Raw genomic sequence first — 22,945 nt, forward strand, 5'->3', positions numbered from 1 at the left:
ACGAATAATAATAATAAGGTGTCCCTTTTTCTTAAAGCAACAAATTTTAGCACAATTTGTTCTAGACAAAACGATGTCAAGCTATATATAAGCTCCAGTTCAGCGTATGTTTTCCACCATATATATCTAGCATTTTGGAGTTCACATGTCGATTTAGCATCGAATATGTAACATAACAAATAGGAAGGAAAAGGGTTGGGTAGAAGGATAAATAATATACAGACATCAAAATGACTCTAAGGAAGGGGGAGAAAAATTGAAGGACTACTTTATATTAGGACTCTTATATTTATCTGTTGTGCAAGTTATCTTGTACTACTTTTCCTAGAGATAGTTATATCTTCGTCTCTTAGGCTCGTTTGGTACGAGGGATAAAGAATAATTAATCTCGTGACTAAATTTAAGAAGAAGTTATCCCATGTTTGGTTGGTAGAAAAATACGGTATAATTTGTTGAGGTTTTTGTTATTTAAGATGAAATAGTTTTAAAATGAGGGTGAATGAGAAATGGAGGGAAAAATAAAATTTTTGAGTAAAATTTTAAGTTTTCCCCTCTTGACAATGAGACATTGTCCCATATTGGAAGAGGAAAAGATTTTTGGTGGGTATATATATAATTGCTCTTCTTGTAGCTCTTAAAGAGTTAAGAAGAAAGCAAGCCTCGCGCCGTCGTCGTCGCTCGGCTCGGCTTCGGAATTAGTTATACTGGGATTAATTATATTGGATTTTTGTTATTTAAGATAAAATAGTCTTAAAATGAGGGTGAATGGGAATTAGTTATACTGGGATTAATTATATTGGGTTTTTGTTATTTAAGATAAAATAGTCTTAAAATGAGGGTGAATGGGAAATGGAGGGAAAAATAAAAATTTTGAGTAAAATTTTAAGTTTTCCCCTCTTGACAATGAGACATTGTCTCATATTGGAAGAGAAAAAGATTTTTGGTGGGTATATATATAATTGCTCTTCTTGTAGCTCTTAAAGAATTAAGAAGAAAGCAAGCCTCGCGCCGTCGTCGTCGCTCGGCTCGACTTCGGAATTAGTTATACTGGGATTAATTATATTGGGTTTTTGTTATTTAAGATAAAATAGTCTTAAAATGAGGGTGAATGGGAAATGAAGGGAAAAATAAAATTTTTGAGTAAAATTTTAAGTTTTCCCCTCTTGACAATGAGACATTGTCCCATATTGGAAGAGAAAAAGATTTTTGGTGGGTATATATATAATTGCTCTTCTTGTAGCTCTTAAAGAGTTAAGAAGAAAGCAAGCCTCGCGCCGTCGTCTTCGGCTTCGACTTCGGAATTAGTTATACCGAGATTAATTATCCCTTATCTTTTGTACCAAACGGCCCTTAAAGTGATGTACTTGTACTTCTTATTATGAATGAAGTTCTGGTGCATGGCATTGTTATTGTAGTTTATTTAGCAAAAGCAATCGTGCTTTATTCATCCTTAACAGGAAGAAAAAGAGTTTCATAAGCAAATAATAAAGATTACAAAGCTCCCCTCTTTTTAATTTGTCGCAACCTGGCTATTGTGTGTAGTCGGAATATCCACCAGTTGGTTAGATAATAATAGATTCCATGAATTAAATTTGTATTATTTAGGACCCTTAATGATAATTTCTGAAAAATGGTGGATGAAGGTGAAAATTAAGTGCCTTAAACAAAAGGGATTTGGGAGATTGTGGGTTAAAGTTAGACATGGGATAATTTTAAATGTTTACAAAGCCTTAGAGGATAAATTTAATCCGATAATATAATAATAAAGATAAATTTGTTCGAATAATATAACACAAGTTAAATATAAATAATATCCAAAAGTAAGGTAATAAATTTGCTCCTTTTCCTTTACAATATATAACCCCAAGCGATACATTTTTCCAAAATACCACTTCAAAAATTATATGCCACCACACAAATATATCTCAAAGCAAAAAAAAAAGAAAAAAGAAAAAAAGAGAGAGTAACACCCAAAACCAAATCCAAACGCTCATCGAAACCGATCCATATTGTCTTTTATTGCAATTTCATCCATTAATTTTCTCTCTTTTTTTTTTCCTTTCAATTTCATCTATTATTGGGATGAGACCTCAAGGCCAGTCGATTGGACAATCAAAAGTCAAAACTATAACTGCAAAATACACAAATGAATGAGAAAACTCCTCCTCAGCCAAAAAAAACACACCCCTTAATATTTCTGAAACAAAAGAATCCAAATTCTAAATGGCTCTATTGATATCTTGGAGACCATCTGCTTCTAACATTAGCAGTTTCCCTTTTATACTGAAAAAAACATCTCCTAAATCTGCAAAAATGGGTTTTCTCAATAACAACATTAGTTGCAGTGCCACTTCAACAATGGCGGGTCAAAGTCAAAGGAAGCTTCCCATATTGCTTTTTGACGTTATGGACACTATTGTTCGTGACCCTTATTACAATGAGATCCCTGCCTTCTTTAGGTAATTACTATCTGCACCCTCCACTTGCTCTTTCTTGTTTTTTATGATACTTCTGTTCAGTCTATGTTTGCCTTATTATGCTGGAATTGTTCAGTCAATATGAATCAACTTTGATTCAATTCAAAACTAAGTTGGGATCAGTATATGAATCTTTTGTTGCCATTCTGCTCTAATTGAGCTCGCCTCAGTTCTTGAATTGCTATATGTATGAAAAAGTGTTAATTTTAGCTGATTGGGCTTTTGACTTGGTTGCTAGTTACGCTTAGTTAGACTTTGACATCTGATCTATGTTGAAGTATATTCTAGTACTAATTATTTAAAGGGTGAAATACAAACATCAAATTTTAGTAACTCTTTTTTCCAATTAGAGGAAAACTGAACAGGAGAAACACAAAGATATACCTATTAGCAAAGACTATACTTTTTTTTTATAATAGCGGTAGAGTTGGGGCCAGCTTGTGTGCAAGTTGACTAATTCCACGGGGTATGTACTGCCTCTCACCAACATAGGTACCGGGTAACTCAGACACAACCAAGCTTACCGGAGGGGACTAACGCTTCTACTTCTCCACCGAGGATCCGTTCTTGCGAGAAGAAAGGGAGACTTGGACAGATGGGAAGAAATCACCTAATATTTTTGCCTCCACTAGGATTTAAACCTAAGACCTCATGGTTGTCCAACTTGCTCTTTCTAGTTTTTGGATACTTGTGGTATGGTAAAGGTCCTATTGTTATGTTGCCTTGCTATGCTGGAAGTCTTGATTGTTCAATCAATATGAAATAATTACACCCAAATGGATTTAAGGTTTGAACTTTATGGGTTCTGAATTCTAGGACAACGACCTCAAGTGCTAGTACCGGGTTCTGAATTTTACTTTTGTACATATTTAGTGGATTAAAGCTTTCTTTACACATATTCAGTGTTTGGGCTAAAGTTACTAGGTTCTGCTGAACCCATATGTTTACATCCACCCGCGGTTACACCTCAATCCCAAACAAAGTTGGGATATGCTATATGGATATTATGTGGAAAAAAATCAAATCTTGAATCGTTATATGTTTAAAAAATGATTAGTTTTAGCAGATGGGGTTTTGACTTTTGTGCTATGGTGGCTGAATGTTCACTGTGAAATGGATGATAACGAATCACCGTTTCCATAGGGAAAGTAGAAATAATTAAAAGGGCAGCCCGGTGCACTAAGCTCCCGCTATGCGCGGGTCCGGGGAAGGGCCGGACCGCAAGGGATTGGTGTAAAGTTGATTTGGTTGTGCTAGTTAAGCCATACAAGATCAAACTTTAGACTTTAGTAACTCTTTTTCCAATTAGAGGAAAACTGAACAGGAAAAACAGCAAGATGTAGCAATTAGAAAAGGTTACGCTTTTTCTTGCTTCCATTACTTTTGTTCAAACCAGACTAGTTCTTTTTTTCTTCTTTTAGCTTCTAACTCTTTTTTGTCCTGATTCCAATTGAGATCTTTTATTCAGAATGCCGATGAAAGAATTGCTGGAATGCAAGCATCCAACTACCTGGATTGAGTTTGAGAAGGGTCTTATCACTGAGGTATATTGAGGAGTGTTTGTAATGTAACTGCTTCAGGTAGCTAGACATTTTCATAGAGGCATATTTCGCTTTTGTCTTGAACATATGATAACTATCTTTTCTTTTTCGACTATGTCAAATATAATCTGATTTGTTATACATGTTTTACTTGGGGGCATCTAGCCATTTTCCCCTGTGACTGAAATTCTGTCTCTCAGCGTTCTTTTATATGTTAATATAAGAGAAAGCTGTATACAGTCTTGAACATAGAGCTCTGACATCCTCAAAGAAAAGGGAAAAAGGATCACAAATAAAATGTATTGTGCTAAAAGATCACCCTTGTTTTGTTAAGTGGTAAAACTTGTATCCTCTTCCTTATTTTTTTGTGTATATGTGCATGTATGCTAGTCTCTCTTTTTGAGTTTTGCAAGCCATTTCCTGTTGGCATCTATTGACGGTCTTAAGGAAAAAGATTAGGCAACATTTTCAGCCCAGGTTGCTGCTTTGATAGTTGAACTGGAAAGTGGGTCCTTTTCATGGCTTTTCTTGAGTAACTTTTTTTAAAAAAAATTATAGAAGTTTGTTATAATATTCTTTCAGGATGAGTGTGCTCAGAGATTCTTTAAGGATGGAAGACCTTTTGATTTGGAAGGTAAGGTAGACATCACCTTATCACCCAAAAAGAGGCCTAACATGAATTGCGGAATACATTGAGGGTCTTGCAGATCTTTTTTGAATGTTACAGCTGATTTGTTACAAAAAAGATATATAGCTCCTATAGTATCATATACTTACCAATTTATATGAGCCACTTGACTTCTGTATGCTTTTCCTCATTTAATCTGGACCCAGAAAAGTTGGAAAGCTCGCATACTAAAATGAAAGATAACAACCTGGATCCAGGTATGCATCATCTTGAAGGAGGCAGCTATGTTGATTTGGTAGATTTTGAGTATTAATCCACCAATATTAACTTGATTATTATCCTTAATTTCTAGGTGTTTCAGACTGCCTATTCATTAAATTTTGGCTTTGATACTACACGCTCATGTTATCATTTTTACTATGCCTCAGTAAAATTTGTCCATTGTACTCACTTCCTGTTATGGACAATCAGATACAAAATTTGTAATAAATTTTTTAAAGTGGAATAAGATATGGGCCAGGCCTCAACCTTCTATTCTTGTATGAATGTATAGAGTTTTTTAGGAAATGCAGATTGGGCCCCCATGCTAAGAACTGATTTATAATGAATAAATATACCATCAATTAATTTCCCAGGAAGAGCCTATACTCATTTCCTGATTGTTCTTTTGTCTCTGTGTTATTATGATTGATGTAGGCTAAGGATGATTTGGTTGCAACTTATTCAAGCTATTAGCATCTTTTCTGTTGTTTGTAAACTGAGCACCATTAAATTATCCTTTCCAGGCCTCAAAAACTGTATGAGAAGAGCATATTCCTACATTGAAGGTGTTGAAGGATTATTGAATTCTTTGAAAGAAAATGGCTATGAAATCCATGCTTTCACAAATTATCCCATCTGGTATGTTCAATTGAACCTTCGTTAATTTACAGAACATTCAAGTCCGTCAAACTTTGGTCTTTTTCCAGGTATCAAATGATTGAGGACAAGCTACACCTCTCAAATTACCTATGTTGGACATTTTGTTCCTGTATATTTGGTAATTTTCACGGACTTTCTTTCTATCTCTGGACTTCTGTTTGAATAATATTTCATTGTTGATGTGGATGGCTCCTTATGTATTCCTGCATATGTCGATTTTTGGGATGCTTACACAATTAATATTTCAACAATCAACATCCTGATAGTTGATACTTGAGTAGAAATATAGGAAGGAAGATATGCTGACCAGAAAGAGAGGTCTGAGACAAAACAAACCACTTAAAGATTTTCACTTGTAGTCTTAATTTAAATGCTTTTTTAATTAGTCTGCGTTGGAGTTTGGACCTTTAAAAATTCTTCTACTTTTGAGAGACAATTTCGAATTTCTTTTTTTGTCAGGGTTCTTAGTGAGAACCAATGTATGGAAATGTCCATTTCAGTGTTTACAATAGCTTAACTGAATATTATCTATATATCATTTTTGATAGATTGTGAGTTGAATATCTGTCTAAATGTATTATACAAGTTTAATATGTTTAATCGTACAGTCAAAGCTGCTGTTTTATAACTTGTCTGCAAGACTTAGATTTCGAAATTCTGATTGATTTATCCTTTTTTGTGTAGTACTGTATCTCAAATTTGTGAAATTTTGGATCCTCCGCTTTTGTTCCTTGTCGAAAAGTTCTGAAACCCTAAACTTGCGGAGTTGTGACGTGCAAGACATAATATGAAGTGTGAATTCACTTGGAGCATAGACCTGATTTTTTCAGCTCTTTATGTTAACAGGAAAACGCAAGCCTGATCCCGATTTTTATTTAGAAGTTGTAAAGCATCTCAATGTAGAAGCTTCCAACTGTATTTTTGTTGATGACAGGTATGTCATTAATATTATTTGCTTTTAAGTCTTTATAAGTGTTTATAATGCATCAATATTTGATAAGGTAAGTGGCATATAATTAATTATTTACACGAATAAACATTTGTTAAATGATAATCAAGTTTCGATTCCTTTAGTTACCAGTTTAATGTGGTCTTGAATCTTTATTATTTCTTCCGAGAAATTGGCACAAAGTAAAAAATTCTGGTCCTTTGATGCCAAAATGTCATTAGAAATCAAGCTATCCAGGGCCTTGTTCTGTATGCCAATTTCAGATGGTTTTACTTGGTATGCTAGTCATGGACTTATTTATTATCTTCATCTCTAATCTTGTTCAATGAAGAAAAGGCATAATCAAGATTAGAATGTTGGTCCAAACGAGTCTCCATTATCTTGAGGCTTATTTCCCAGGCATCATCAAATGATTGGAGGTTTCCTAGCAATCTAACACACAGGAAAAGAAATTTCTAATGTAATCCAACTGAAACAGTCTCCTTGTGTGTGTGTTTGGGGGGGGGGGGGGGGACGGAGGGGGGGGGATCCAATTAAACGTAAATGTCAACATTGTAAATCACCGCAGGCAGTGTATACAGTATATATAGATGCTCTGATGAGTATTTCTCTCTCAATCTGGTTCAAATACCTGTTTAATATATCCCCACAAAGTGCAGTCGGAGTAGGGCTTGGAAATAACAACCACCCAGTGGAATCCCACAAGTGCGGAGAGTAGGTCTAACAAAAATGAATCTTCCTTTGTAAAATGTCTAATATCTTTACTATGTATACATGAAGCTAACAGCAATTGCCCAAGTAGCCACTTAATGGATCCAGTATAATTCTACTACAGATAACAGAGGTTATCAGCCTCAAAATATATCTTCTCTCCTAGGTGACACTTGACTACTTTTCACAACTATTTTGATGACTCAACATGGTTAAAAAGGGGAAACCTGCTGGGACGAATGAATTCTGTAAATGTAATTATAGCTAAAGAGGCTGAGATCAATGTAAATTATGAAAACCGAAGATAAGTGGTTCAAGGAAACAGTCAATAGGAATTGTGAAGTTGCGGATGATTGCAGCTTATTGCTGGTTGTATCTTTTCTTCTTTCTTGAGTAATGAAGGTTTTATACCATCAGTAATGGGTCCATTCTGTACCTCCCCTTAAAACCATGTTGCTTTTTAATTAAGGGGGTGGGAGTGGGGTGGGGTGGGTTTTGGGGGGGGGGGGGCTACCATGACTCCTTTCTTCTCGAGAATCCATCCATCCATTAACAACTATCTCTTGACCACAAGTTCAAGTTCAGCCTCAATGATTTTTTCATAATGCAGCTATATAGACGGAGTCTATGCTTGGACGCATCCCATGTCCTTGTTCATCATGCTTCTAAGTTTAAAAATATAAATGGTTGGATAATAAAGAATTTTGTCAGAGTATAGTATATCTGAAAGAACTGAAGCTTTCTATTCATCGTCTTTAGACATGAAAATGCAGTTCCATCTACTCGTTGGGTTGCAAAAGTTCCAATTATCACTTGGTCTGTCTCTGCAGAAGCTATAACGTCTATGTTTGTTCAATGTAAATTTCTCACACGAGCTATGTCATGATCATCCAGGATGAGAAATGTTGAAGCTGCAGTTGAAGTAGGACTCAACGGCCTTCAATTCAAGAATGCAGATTTGTTGCGCAAGGACTTGTCTCTCCTTGGTGTCAATATTTCAACAAATGATAATCCAGATTTGGCTGAATGTCCATCATAAGATTATATGTTTGTTAACTTGAGAAAGGTGTCCCTTTTTCTTGAAGGATGTAGATGATTTTTATTGACCTTTTGTCTTCAGGAGTTAGAATTCTCAAAGCAACAGATTTTAGCGCTATGTTATTACAGTGTATAAATGAAAAACCACTCATTCTTTTCTCTATATGGAGTGAAAGGAGAGCATTATTCTGTAACCATAAGCCACAGATGTTTTCTGTCAAAAACTTACACACACCCATTTACACCAACCTAATGAACATATGACGTGTATTTTTGCAGTTTACATACACTATCGCTTAACAATAGTTAAATAACACATGTTCTCATCCTAATTTATTGCTTAGCCCTGTCAAATTTAATGTAGTTTAGTATGTGCATAATGATGTATTCATGTAACCAAGAAAGAACCCTTCTCAACCAAATGTTTTTTCAGAAACTCTCTTACAACTTGTGAAATCAAACTGACTTGTCTATATAATTAAAAAGTGTACATCGTTAGATAACATGCAACATATGTCAAATAATTCTAAGCTTATGTTTCAAACTAAATATATTAAGACAATTAACCATTAAGTTTAGACAACTAAATAAGTACATCTCAATAGCTTTTCTTTTCAATCCTCTCAATAGCTTTTTAAATGACATATTATGCACTAAATAATAGGAGTGATATTTAACATAAAAATGAAATTATAAGCATATTATACATTAAAAGTTTGTTTTTACTAGTTAAAATTTTATTTTCACTCAAGGGGTGTAGTTTAGTAGTCAATAAAGTGAGTGAAAACTTTAAAATTCATGATTCAAATTCCAATAGAGACAAATAAACTAGGTGATTTTATCCTATTGTTGGGATTACTCGGTACCTCTGCTAGCAGAAACAGTAGATTTCTGATAGCATATAGCTAATGAGTATTGAATTTAAGTGATTATTTCACAGACCTCCCCTTGGGTTTGACTTCATAACACTAACTTCCCTTATGATTTATGATATTACACTAACCTCCCTAGTTTTCTGTTTTTTTGTAACAATTCTTTAAACCTATTTATTGTTAGTTTAAAAAATATGTGATATGACTAATTTGAATAATGTTTCCTTTAAGTTACAATCTAAATAGCAACTTTATGAAACTCCAAGTTTTGAGTCCTCAAAACATTCTGAAGATGTCAGAATTCATCTTTACACAACTTAATTTTTTATTTATTTAATATTTATTAACTATTGCTAGTCCACATTTTACTTCTCCCGAGTATAACACAAAAAGGACAAATAATAAGAGCTAATCGTATTTTCAGACAACGAAAAGGGAGTAATTTGTAACATTGGCAAACTCCATTGGGAAAAATTGTCAATTTTGTATACTATTTAAAATTACTCAATTTTGTCCTCTCTGTTATAAAATAAAAACTGTAAAGTAAAGACAAGTATAGAGAGAAACTGATATATTATTCAAACTTCAAACTTATGTACATAATGAACTGAAAACTCCTCTATTTATAGAAGAAAGGAAGCTGCTGCGTAAGCTGCTACTGCAAGCTGCTGTGTAAGCTGCTTGTAAGCTGCTACTGCAAGCTGCTACTGTACCAGATATAGATAATCTTCTATCGGGGGTTATGTTTATCCATAATGGAGTACCAAAATGATAAGCTTCTTCAGGAGGCTTATTTCCAATAGAGTACTAAATAGATAAACGTATTTACGGCGGAGTCTCATATGGATAAACTTCTTCAGGAAGCTTATTTACAACGGAGTAAATGAACATCCATAATATAATATATTTATAACTCCCCCCCTCCCCCTGGATGTTCATTAAAAGATAATGTGCCTCATTAAAACCTTACTAGGAAAAATCCCGTGAAAAAAAATCCTAGTGAAGGAAAAAGAGTACACATATTTAGTAATACGTATTGCTAGCTGCCTCATTAAAAACCTTATAAGGAAAACCCAGTGGGAAAAACCTTAGTAAGAAAAAAAATATATCGCGTATTTTACTCCCCCTCATGAAAACCTTATTTCAAATATTTGAGTCTCCGCATTCCAATCTTGTATACCATCTTCTCAAAAGTTGAAGTTGGCAAAGATTTAGTGAATAAATCTGTCGGATTGTCACTTGAACAGATTTGTTGCACATCAATGTCACCATTTTTTTGAAGATCGTGTGTGTAGAATAATTTTGGTGAAATGTGCTTCGTTCTATCTCCTTTTATAAATCATCCCTTCAATTGGGCTATGCATGCAGGATTGTCTTCATATAAAATTGTGGATCTTTTATCACATTCCAAACCATATTTTTCTTGAATAAAATGAATCATTGATATTAACCATATGCATTTCCTACTTTTTTCATGAATAGCTATTATCTCAGCATGATTTGAAGAAGTAGCAACAATAGATTGCTTTGTGGAGCGCCATGATATGAGAGTACCTCTACATGTAAATACGTATCTGGTTTGAGATCGAGCTTTATGGGGATCAGATAAATAACCTGCATCTGCATAACCAATAAGATTTGCACTACCTTTGTTAGCATAAAACAAACCCATATCAAGAGTTCCCTTTAAATATCGCAAAATATGCTTAATCTCATTCCAATGTCTCTTTATAGGAGAAGAGCTATATCTTGCTAGTAAATTAACAGAAAATGCTATGTCAGGTCTTGTAGCATTAGCAAGATACATAAGTGCACCAATTGTACTGAGATATGGTATTTCAGGACCAATGAGTTCCTCTTCCTCTTCTGGAGGTCGGAGCGGGTACTCATTGGTGCGCTTCGTCCATGTAAAGGCGTTTTAAGACCCTTTCTGTATAGGCAGATTGATGGATAAAGATCTCGTCTTCATAATCGACTCCAGGTCGTTGTGAGAATCCTTGTGCGATAAGGCGAGCCTTATACCTTTCAACTTCATTTTTGTCATTCCTTTTTCGCACAAAAATCTATTTATGACCAACTGGTTTTATACCAGCAGGTGTTTGGACTACTGGTCCAAAGACCTCTCTTTTAGCAAGTGCGTTTAATTCTGATTGAATTGCCCCTTGCCATTTTGTCCAATCGGATCTTTGTCGACATTTTTCGACAGATCGGGGTTCAAAATCCTCACTATCTTGCATAATGTTAAGTGCAACATTATAAGAAAAAATATTATTCACCACTATTTCAGATCGATTTAAATTAATCTCATCACCAGTAGAACTTATTAAAAGTTCCCTGCTCACTTGAGTCTCGGGTTCAGTGATTTCTTCAGGAATCTCAAAACTAATCAGATCTTGGGTCTCTTCAGGAGATCCCTTCATAATATCGTTATCATTTGTCGATTTTCTTTTTCGAGGATTTCGATCCTTAGAACCCAAAGGCCTACCACGCTTCAGGCATGCTTTAGGTTCACTAGCTCTCAAGCTAGTAGATGGTCCTGCTGGGACATCAATTCGGATAGGCACATTCTCTGCAAGGATATGTGACTTAGTTATCCTATTCAAATCAGTAAATGCGTTTGTCATTTGATTTGCTATATTTTGTAAATGGATGATCTTCTGGACCTCCTGATTACATATAGGGGTATGTGGATCAAAATGAGATAGCGATAAAACTTTCCACACAATTTCTTTTTTGATTTCCTTTATCTCTCCCCCTAATTGTGGAAAATTTATTTCATCAAACCGACAATCTGCAAATCGAGCAGTAAATAAATCTCCCGTCAATGGTTCAAGATAGCGAATAATAGATGGTGATTCAAACCCGACATATATTCCTAACCTTCTCTGTGGGCCCATCTTACTGCGCTGTGGTGGTGCTACTGGCACATATACATCATATTCAAAAATTCGTAAATGGGCAATATCTGGTTCATGACCAAAAACTAATTGTGATGGAGAATATTTATTATAATGTGTCGGTCTGAGACGGATACGCGATGCTGCATGCAAGATAGCATGGTCCCTAACGGTAGTGGACAATTTTGTTTTCATAAGTAGTGGTCTTGCTATCAATTGCAGGCGTTTAATAAATGACTCTGCAAGGCCATTTTGAGTATGAACATAAGCTACAAGATGTTCTACTTTTATCCCAACTGATAGACAGTAATCATCAAAAGCTTGAGATGAGAATTCTCCAGCATTATCAAGGCTAATAGCATTTATAGGATAACTGGGAATTGTGCCCTTAATCGAATTATTTGGGCTAATAGCTTTGCAAACGCCAGGTTGCGAGATGATAGTAGGCACACATGAGACCATCTTGAAGATGCATCTATTAGGACCATAAAATATCTAAACAACCCACTTGGTGGGTGAATAGGTTCATATATATCCCCATGTATACGTTCTAAAAAGGCAGGGGATTCAATGCCAACCTTCATTAGTGATGTTCTAGTGATCATTTTGCCTTTATAACAAGCATCACAAGAAAATTCATTATTTGTAAGAATCTTTAGGTTCTTTAATGGATGCCCACTCGAATTTTCAGTAATTCATCTCATCATTATTGATCCAGGATGGCCCAAACGGCCATGCCAAAGCACAAAAGTATTTGAATCAGTAAACTTCTAGTTTATGATAAAGTGTGCTTCAACTGTACTAATCTTTGAATAGTATAAGTCAGAAGATAAAGTTGATAACTTTTCTACAATGCAATTCTGGCCAGAAACATTCTTTGTAATACAAAGATATTCCATATTCATTTCATTAGTCGTCTCAACATGATACTTATTTCAGCGGATATCTATAAAACTCAACAATTTTCTTCGGGACTTGGAGGAGAATAATGCATTGTCTATTATAAGTTTTGCTCCCTTAGACAAAAATATAATGGTTCTTCCAGATCCTTCAATCAAACTTATATTACCAGAAATTGTTGAAATATTTACTTTTTCCTTATGCAAATAAGAAAAGTATTTCTGATCCTTGAATATGACATGAGTTGTTCCACTATCAATTACATAAATATCTTCATGATTGGTTTTTGATCCAAACATAATTTGAGGATTATCCATATTCTTCAAAATGACTTGTTTCTCCTTCTGGGAGTGCAAAGTAATCAGCTACATCCAAATGCATGAAGTCTAAATTATCTTCAGAAATAAAATTTGCTTCAAACTTATATTATTCAAATAAAAACTTATGTACATAATGAATTGAAAACTCCTCTATTTATAGAAGAAAGGAAGCTGCTACTGCAAGCTGCTACTGTACCAGATATAGATAATCTTCTATCGGGAGTTATGTTTATCTATAACGGAGTACCAAAATGATAAGCTTCTTCAGGAGGCTTATTTTCAATAGGGGTGTTCAAAACCGAACCGAAACCGAAAACCGAACCGAAACTGAAGTTTAATGGCTTATTGGTATCGGATTAACGGTTTAACGGACGGGGAACGGATTGAATTTTTTTTATTAACGGCTTATCGATTTGGGGGCGGATTATTCAATTTTCTTAACGGATAATCCGTTAACCCGTTAAGAATATATATATATATATATATATATATATATATATATATATATATATATATATATATATATATATATATATCAAAAACCCTTCCACTTCTTCCAGTACTCTATCTCTAAGTTCTAACGCTTAATTCCTAAATAATCAGAACCCTTACGTACTATGCATCAGAAGATCCCGGGCTTGGCTTAACTTAGCTTATTCTCCCACCCTACAACGAGATTGTTTAAGCTGCTATCTTTGGTTCACCTCTGCTTTTATTTTTTAAACTAATGCATGCTGTCTATGTTTAATAGAAGAACAACAGTGTTGTGCCACATCCTTTTTCACTCTACAACACATGACACACTACATCATTCTTATGTAGGCGTTAACAGACATGTATGTCCGGACTCAATGTGTAATTTACTATTCTGAATTTGTATGCTAGACGGTCAGCAAACAATTAATGCCCGCAATATTAATTGAATTAGGCCGATAAACCGCCCGATAAGAGCTAAACCGATACCAATCCGCCCGATATCTTATCGGGTGGCTAGCGGATTAATACATTTAAAAGCCGATAACCGTTAAGCCAAACTGTTAAGAATAATTAACCGCCCAATCCGCCCGATAAGCAGCCCTAATTTCCAATAGAGTACTAAATAAATAAACATATTTACGACGGAGTCTCATATGGATAAACTTCTTCGGGAAGTTTATTTACAACGGAGTAAATGAACATCCATAATATAATATATTTATATACTCTCTTAGTTTTTTGGTCTAATATTACCGTCTTGCTAGAAAATAGAGCAATTTCAAATAGTACAAGGACAAATTTGGACATTTCCCTAAGTTTAAGTACTAAAGTGACCCATAATGACTCCTACATATTTTTGGGAAGTTTTATATTGATTGGTTATTGTTATTGCACGAAATCCTAAAACATTGCCCTCAAAATCGACTGTAAAGAAATCCAAGAAAATTTGTGGGTTATACACCCTTTACGATTCTTCATCATTACCCACTATGAGTCTTACAGAATTCGCCATGGTAAGTAATTTCTCACCCCCGTGATTTATGAAAATTCTGTTCTTTTTAACATTTAATTGATTATTTGTAATAATCATTAGGTTAGGGTAAGTGTAAGAGTGAGATTTAATTAAATTGTAGAATTTTATTTACTTTGAATTTACAAGTTATTTACCCGTATTGAAAATTGGTGTTTGATATAGGGTTTATTGTTGGTTCAGGGGGAATGATTCATCTGTAAAAATATGTTTTGCTTAGTATTTTTTGGGTTAAGGCAGTAGTTAGTAGTTTCATTTTGAGTAAAATGGAAGAAAGTTGTTGTGTAAGAAGAAATTAGTAAAAATTATTTCAAGAGTAGCCCAATTTTACTGAAGTCTGAAACTTATGTTGACAGAAAGTTGTTGGAACTAGAGGCCCCCAGGGCTATTGTCTAGTGGTTAGGGGGGAAGAAGTGATGTGTGGATTGGTGCACGTCACAGGTTCGAATCGTGGTGCAGACAAAAACCTGGTATTTAAGTGGAGAAGTGTAAAGGCCTAGTCCATCATCCACTGAGTTTCGAACCGTGCACTAATGGCCCTCGGGATTCTCAGTTATCAAAAAAAAATAATTGTTGGAACTATAGATTGTGATTTAAGAATCTAACTGGAACTCACAGTGTTATTAGAAGTGATGAGGCTTGAAGAGAAAAGCGAGAAGTAAAGGCTTGCTTCTTTGAAGTGAAGTGCACAGTTCATGGAAGATTAAAAAGTACCAGACATATCTGAATTAGTACTATAATAAACAAATATGAATCAAAATATCTAATTTCAACATCCAATATATGATAATGCTGATACTAATCCAACTCCTCAAAGTTGAGTTCAAAGAGTCGACAACAACTTGTTGGAATCACTTTGTGCGTCATTGTTAGAGACAGACACTTCTCTGAAGCGCATGACTTCGCCTATCAAACGGTTACCCCTCGCTTCACCTTGCTTTATCGCTTTAAGCTACAACGCCAAAGCTTTAACGACACTGTTTACTCACCTGCTTTGTAGTTTTATTTTAATGGAAAATGGATATTATGTTAGGATGGTTTAATATAAGAAAATGAACGTTCAGATTTGGATGAAAGATTATTTATTTGAGAACATAATATGCCACATACTGCATTACTTGGAGATCATTCTCGACCTCATAATTTGATGATCTGATTGTATTGTTAACCATATCTTTTTGCATGAGAAATCTAGTTTCCGATGTACAATTTTTAATAGATTATGGGAACCCAAAAGAAATTGTTAGTGGTTAAATGAACTCATACACAGGTGTAATTCTGCACTCTGCTATATGTTTCTGGTTGACTTTGGTATGCACATGTTTATATTTTTTCTTGTTTGTTACCTAACAACCCTAACATAACCTTGTTTAGTAAAACAATTCAGGTGATAGCTAATTAAATTGTTTAGTCCATTAGGACCAACATTACAAAGACTTAACGCGTGCAATCAATATCTTCTGGTGATTTAGTTGTTGCCTTTGCCTTAATTATATGATATCTTCTGGTGATATATTACTTGATGGTTAACAATCTTTTAATTTAAACAATCAATCTACTATTTCTTTTCCTTGTGCCTTTTGGCAATCTTTGTACTTCCAATAGTAAGTGTTTTAGGTCGCGTGACAACATTTCCATCACCACAATGCAGGTCGAAGAGCTGGCCTTTCTTATCAAAGATAATCTTCCTTGCAAGCATCTTATCCTATCTATGGAAGAGACCCTAGTCAATTTCCTTCTTGATGATACCAGGTACTTTAGCAGGAAGAGTTAATCAAGTACAGAGGTTATGAAGATGCCGACTTCTTACTCTAACACCCAAAGCTTGTAATATCAACAAACAAGTGGAATTTTAGCTGATAAAAAAATATGTATATTCAATGACATCATCCAACAGCTAGAAATTACCATTTCTTGCATTATTGTGAAGAATATGAAGGGCAAAGATTAAGGTTAAAGGAGTGTAAGGGACAAATCGGTAGTTTCTTTCTGAGTTTTTGTCTTTATCTTTCCTTTCGTATCATGCAATTGCACCTCTATTTCCCACGATTCATTTCTCTTACACTTGTCACAATATGTTATCCCACTGTCCACAAGCCTTGGCAATGTTATAAGTTGTCATTTTCAATCTAGGCTTTGGCCTGTGTGGGTTCAAATACCGTTAGTTAACCTATACTACTGTATGTTCATTGTATATCAACACACAGTATCTGCACCTTGTGCGTCATTATCCCAATTGTTCTTCCATCTATACAATCCCTCTATGCTTTAAATGTACGCTTTTAGAAAGACTTTGTATTTATCAATTGATTCAAAAGTTTAAATGGGGCTACATGGTCAGTGAGGATTCATATAGCCGAGTCCAACTTGCTTGGGATTGAGGAGTAGTTGTAGGTGTTGTATTTATAGATTGATTCAACACAGAAGGAAAGGGGGAAACAGTGATTTTCTGCAGATTTGACTTGAAATAACTCATTTTCTCGTTGTACAAATTTAGGTAAATATGTCAGTTCTTTTTTCTGATGGTGCAACTCATATTAGATCTAGTATTTTTATGCAGCTCTAATGGGGTCTTGGAGCTAGAACCAATGAATCCATATAGCCGCCTTCTCTTACATCGGCTTGCTGATATTTTTGGGTAATTGCATTCGGAATGTTGGTTGCTTTATATCATAGAGTACTTTCTAAGTTGACTATTTTTGCTGTTTGACAAGTGTATAATTGCCTTATTCTGGTAGATTTTCTCATCAATCAGTTGGTGAAGGGGAAGAACGGCACTTGGTTTTGGAGCGTTGCTCGGAGTCATCGATGTACGTAAAAAGAAAGTTGCATTGTCCTAAACTCCTCATGTGAATGTTCATATTGCAGCTCCGTCACCTATTCTGAACTTCTTAGTTGAAATTCATGAGCACATATTCCATCAGAGCATCTTTGATCTCTTGTTTATACAGATGTTGATTTGAGTGACCTTTTAGGGTCAACAGCTTTGCAACTTTAGCACCCACCAGTAATTCTTGTCACTGTGTCTGAATATACTTGTAAAGAATTCAACCTAGACCAATGAGAATGAGTTTCATTTTAATAATTGAGATCTTTCTGAAGTTGCACCAATCGTCTCACTCGTCATAATCGAGTTTTCTCCAATTGAAGAAGAATGATGTCACTCAAAAAGAGAGATATTATCATCACTTTACTGTCATATTATTTGTCCTTATATAGAGATTAGAACTTATCTATTAGTTAGAGGTAATTTTAGGGAAACATAAGAGTCTTATATACCCTCCGTAAAGTATCTTAATCCTCAACGGTTAATCGACCATCTTTTTGCAACATTCAAGCGAGGACCACAATAAGGATTTTGATTCTCAATTATCATTTTCTAAGTTGGTGATGGTTCTAAGTTTCACGAGACACTTCTAGAAGTTTGGAATTTGACCCACCTTAGGTGTTGCTGCAGGTACCCTAGAACCTAGCCTCCTCCTTTTGAAGGCTCTATTTAGATTGTGGATATGTTGAATGATGAGATCGTAGCTTTCTCAGCTAGTGGTTCATGTAAGAGCCTCCTTCAATGGGAGGACTCACTAAATAATGCTATGAGTATCTCACGCATCATCATGATTCCTTTGAGTTGTACCAACAGTCTTACTCGCTGAAGTCTAGTTTATCCCGATTGAAGAGGCTGATGCAGCTCCTAAGAGATGTTATAGATTTTATAGTGGAAGAAGATGAACTATTATAGATTTTGATATCTCTTTAGAGATATTCATATCATTTTTCTATTATTTTCATATTTATCTTTTATATTTTAGATTAGATCTTTTTCTTTATGATTATCCTTGTCTTTTTTTTTTTTTTGAAAATATTGATTTTTGTCCTTGTCTTTTAATTAGAGATAGAGTTTTAGTTGTCACAGGAGTTAAAGCTTGTTCGGTGTTCCCTATTCTTAATAGGACCCATTGTGCTATGTGTTGTCATAGATTAAATCTCTCTCTCTTTCCTTCCTCATCCTTCTCTCTTACTCTTAACTTCCGATCCTTCTTCCTCTCATATTTCCTTGACAATTTCTCCGTTCTCCCTTTTCGGCTAAGTTGCTCCGGTACGGCAATTTAGGTGCTGCACCCGTGTCGACACGACACTAGTATGGGTGTGGGTATGGGACTTGTACCGGACTTGGTCAAACAATTTTGGGTACTTTGACCGCAACAGATAAAAAATTCGAGACGAGATACAATTTGATTCCCGAAATCAGAATCAAAATTAGGGTAAATTTGAAGAAAATAGTATACCTTATCTAGGAAATCAATCATTTACTTATCTACAACTTGAGAATAAAAAATAAATCCATACTTTACAAGCTATACGTAAGTATTCCTCATAATTTCTCATAATTTAGAGATATTTTTATATTTTTATTTTTTTGAATTATTTTTAGCCGGATCCCCGCACCCGTATCCATACTAGGATCCATATCCCCGAATCTTAGAATTTACATCTCGAAGGATCCGACCTCTAGATCCGCACCCGTGTCGGACACTCGCACCCGTGTGCGAGCAACTTAGCTTTTTGGTACTGTGTCAACCCGTCTTCAAGATTCGTTCAGTCTCGTTCTTGATAGAAATTGGAATAATAAACATGCATCCCCAAAATTCACACCCTCCATGCAGTCATTTCCTCATTTGAACTGCCCATCTTGAGATTGTCTTCGCCTCTCAGGAGGACCCACACCCACCGGACATATGCGTTAACACTCTTGTTGCCTCTCAACTTTGGCTGTAGAAACATAGTGTTGGGTAAGTGGGAAGAATTAAATACAATTCTCTTGCACTTAGCCTTTCCCCATTCTGAAGTGACACCAAGTGCTTGAAATTCTGAGCTTTAAGTGATAAAGTTTTTCATTATTAGTTCATGATCTTCTAATATTTTTTGGGAACTCAATTTGCAGACCTTCCATACTCATTAGTGATCTCCTGTGGCAGTATGACGGACTACAATCTCCTAGGGCTGTGGATGTGATATATAGAAGAAAAGAAGTTTCAGCAGGTATTGTTTCTTTTCTAGTATATGGGGTGCTCTAAGCTTTATGTATTTGATAACTTGTCTATAGATCAGAGCTTGAAATCAGTGTCTGAAAAACTTGGAAAATATTCATGCAGTTTCAGATGAAATCTAATCAGTCTAATGTCCAAAACAAGTTCAATTCAAAATACCTATTTAAGATTTTTTAAGATGCTTATCTGGTTTATTATATATTTTAAAATAGATGCTTATCTAGGGGTTTAAGTCCTACAGGTTTTTATTACAACTTCATTTGGCATTGAGGGAGAGCAATTGCTTATAGAATCAAGAGCTTTTCTCTTTCATGGGTCAGAACCAACATCCTTTCTTTCCCTTTCTTTCTTGCAGTGTTGTCAAATGCTCATTTAAGGTGCACTTAAGCCTTGAAGCTCAGAAAAGCTTGGGGGGGGGGGCTTCGCCTCACTTAAGCTGCACTTCGGTGTATCTTGAATCGAGCTGCACTAAACAACAAATATAATCTGACAAATTAAGTGTATTCGTTGTTATGGAAAACATTATCAATTAATTTGTTGCTTTTTCCTTAAATTGCATATATACTTTTATTTTTTTCCTTCACTTAGCCTTTTTTTACTAAAGCCCACACTTAAATTGCGCTTAAAGCCCCAATAGAGCTGGAGCACGCTTTTCGCCTTTGACAACACTGCTTTCTAGTGACATATATCCTTGATGCAAGAATCCGAGTATGATGTAGGAAAAAATGAATTTCAGCAATAATGCAGAGACTATCTGCAACATTAGCAAGTTTAAAGGCCAGAAGTAAAAGGGTCTAAAGTGTTTGAATTGCTAGCAACATGACTTTATGCTGTTGACTGTTGAGCAGATGGGCCGACTCTGTAACAAATATTTCAAGTTGTTCAACAACAAACAACAACACTAAAATATATATATATATATATATATATATATATATATATATATATATATATATAGTGGATCTCATCAGATAGATTGTCATAACTCAAATCGGCTTCTTGTGTTTATACATACATAGCTAGTGGTTCACTTCAGCTCATTGCAGGTCAGAGATGCCACAGTCCAAAAGATATGCTGCATCAACTTAGTGTTTATGGTTGGAGAATTGTAAGAACATGTAAAAACGATACACTCAATCCAATCAGCTGAGACGCATCAGTCTTTATATGTTCTTGCAATTCTTCAACCAAACAAGCTATCTCGAGGCAAATACCCAAACCTTTAAAAGCTTACCTTCTTTCCTCTTCCTGAAGTTGAAGCCTCAATAACCTGGCTGTAGTAGAATATATGGTACTTTGTACAGTAAAAATCATTTTGCTCATCTTGAGCTTGACCTCACTAGAAAAGTGAACAAAAAAGCTCAAGTACAAATATCGCGGGGCATATTATACAACAAGAAATTGCACTCGTTGAATGGATCAGAGAAGTTGGGGTTGATTTGAATGCCACATTTCGCCCTGAGCTTTGGGAAATAGTGAAAAATGCATTTTCATTTGTCTGGTCCAAATCATTTTGCTGTACATCTGAATTAATACCTCACTGCTGTCAATTTTTTATTCTTTTCCTGTATTTTGAGAGTAAACATGGAGAACCTCGTCAATAATCCTGGTAAGACAATACTGCAATGAAGAAATTTCTCCTAGAATTAAATTTCTTTGTGCAAGTGGATGGAGCTCTTGTTAGTTTAATTTTCTTGCAATATTCATCTTATGCTCAAGCTGATTAAAAGTAGTCTTTAGTTTTTGGCCTTTCTTGTTTTCAGAGTCAAAGGTAGAAGAGACACCAACACCAATCTTTAACATTTCCCTTGAGGAGAGGGAAGAAGCATATCTGGCTGCCCGAAAACGGATTTTTTCTGGTGATCACAGTGAGACAAGTCAATGTATGAAAGATAGGCCTCGAAATGATCCTATGGTTGCCCGTCGTATGATTGCACATGCACTTGGCCAAAGAATCAGGCCATCTAACCTTGAGATCCAACATGCAAATACTGAGGAATGTGAAAAAAAAGCCAAGGATGTAAATATCCAGGATAAGGAAGGTCGGATAAATTTGGGCAAGCAGACTCATATGGAGGTCAAAACTCCCCCTGCAAAATATCCGGATTCTGGTGGTAAGCCTAAAAGCAGCATATCGAGTGGCAGTAAAACACCACATATTAAGAAGATAACACCTAAAAACACCGATGGGACAGGTTCCTCGACGCAAGTGAAAAAGGAGGGGAAGGTTAACAAAGAGAGTATTCGTGAAGAACATATTGGTGCTGCTAAGAGAATATTTGCCAATGCTCTAGGATTTGCAAGAGAAGGGAATCTTTCAAAATGAGGTGCACCAACTTGCAGCAGTCTAAAATTGGAATTATAATGTATTCTTCTTGAAATGCTTGAAGAGTAGCCCAGCCACACAAACCATTGAAGTAATCAATGATCTTGGAGCACTTTGTGATGCTCTTGTAAAATTTGTGCCATGAGGAAAGTGAGTAGTAATTTTGTGCCAGCCTTTTGATAGCTGCATCGAATATGTCCAAGGAACTATTGGGGTATGGAACTGAAGGCTACTGAATCCAAGTCATCGGCAAGTTAAGGTCTTAAAGCTGGTGAGGTTTGCCTCGTCTGTCTGTTTTCCTGTCAGCATCATCCTGCAGATTTTCTCTTCAAGAGAACTCCTTGGCGACCACATCCTTCATTTTCTTTGGCTTCTCCTCTTTATGATATGTACAACTTCAATACAGTACCTTAGATCACAGACCATCTAATGAGCTTGTCTGGTTTTTGGTAATACCTCAAGTTTTCACTTTGGCTTTTTGGCCATGGAATTGCATGTTTATCAACGTTGTGCAGATTACTGTGGTACACCTGAAATCTGGATTTGTTAATGAGTTTTAACTGTTTAAGAGTTTCCAATCGAGGTCTGTGCAAGCTGGCTTGGAAACACCACTACTAATGTAAAATTTCACAAGTAGGGTTTGGGAAGTTTGGGAAGGGTAGTACAGGGAAGAACAGTCATCCAAAAACAAGATAATGTTGTGAACGCAACATATTTGCCAATAAATGCTACTACTATTAGCCTTCTCTAATTCTACTCTTTGAGTATCGTTTAGATTAAAACTCATAGTTTTGCATACGACAGTTTTTT

At 35.4% G+C, this 22,945-nt stretch overlaps 2 protein-coding genes across 4 annotated transcripts; both read left to right on the top strand.

Moving 5' to 3' along the window:
- Positions 1 to 1,916: 1,916 nt before the first annotated feature.
- Positions 1,917 to 8,548, top strand: LOC107761661 (flavin mononucleotide hydrolase 1, chloroplatic-like). Its single transcript, XM_075227838.1, has 7 exons — positions 1,917 to 2,459; positions 3,946 to 4,021; positions 4,601 to 4,652; positions 5,432 to 5,546; positions 5,615 to 5,685; positions 6,414 to 6,501; positions 8,122 to 8,548. Exons 1-7 carry the CDS (start codon positions 2,224 to 2,226, stop codon positions 8,264 to 8,266), a joined length of 783 nt encoding a protein of 260 aa, XP_075083939.1. The 5' UTR covers positions 1,917 to 2,223; the 3' UTR covers positions 8,267 to 8,548.
- A 6,052-nt stretch (positions 8,549 to 14,600) lies between these two features.
- Positions 14,601 to 22,625, top strand: LOC107761660 (uncharacterized). Of its 3 annotated transcripts, none has more exons than XM_016579905.2 (6): positions 14,601 to 14,744; positions 16,413 to 16,513; positions 17,322 to 17,399; positions 17,500 to 17,571; positions 19,704 to 19,801; positions 21,573 to 22,625. In XM_016579905.2, exons 1-6 carry the CDS (start codon positions 14,721 to 14,723, stop codon positions 22,133 to 22,135), a joined length of 936 nt encoding a protein of 311 aa, XP_016435391.1. In that variant the 5' UTR covers positions 14,601 to 14,720; the 3' UTR covers positions 22,136 to 22,625. The 3 variants fall into 3 exon arrangements, with proteins under 3 accessions (XP_016435391.1, XP_075083940.1, XP_016435393.1); XM_016579907.2 differs by having other exon boundaries at positions 14,634 to 14,744; positions 17,309 to 17,399; XM_075227839.1 differs by lacking the exons at positions 17,322 to 17,399; positions 17,500 to 17,571.
- The last annotated feature ends 320 nt before the right edge of the window (positions 22,626 to 22,945 follow it).

Source organism: Nicotiana tabacum, chromosome 13, assembly GCF_000715075.1.
Source record: "Nicotiana tabacum cultivar K326 chromosome 13, ASM71507v2, whole genome shotgun sequence".
Taxonomy (NCBI): domain Eukaryota; kingdom Viridiplantae; phylum Streptophyta; class Magnoliopsida; order Solanales; family Solanaceae; genus Nicotiana; species Nicotiana tabacum.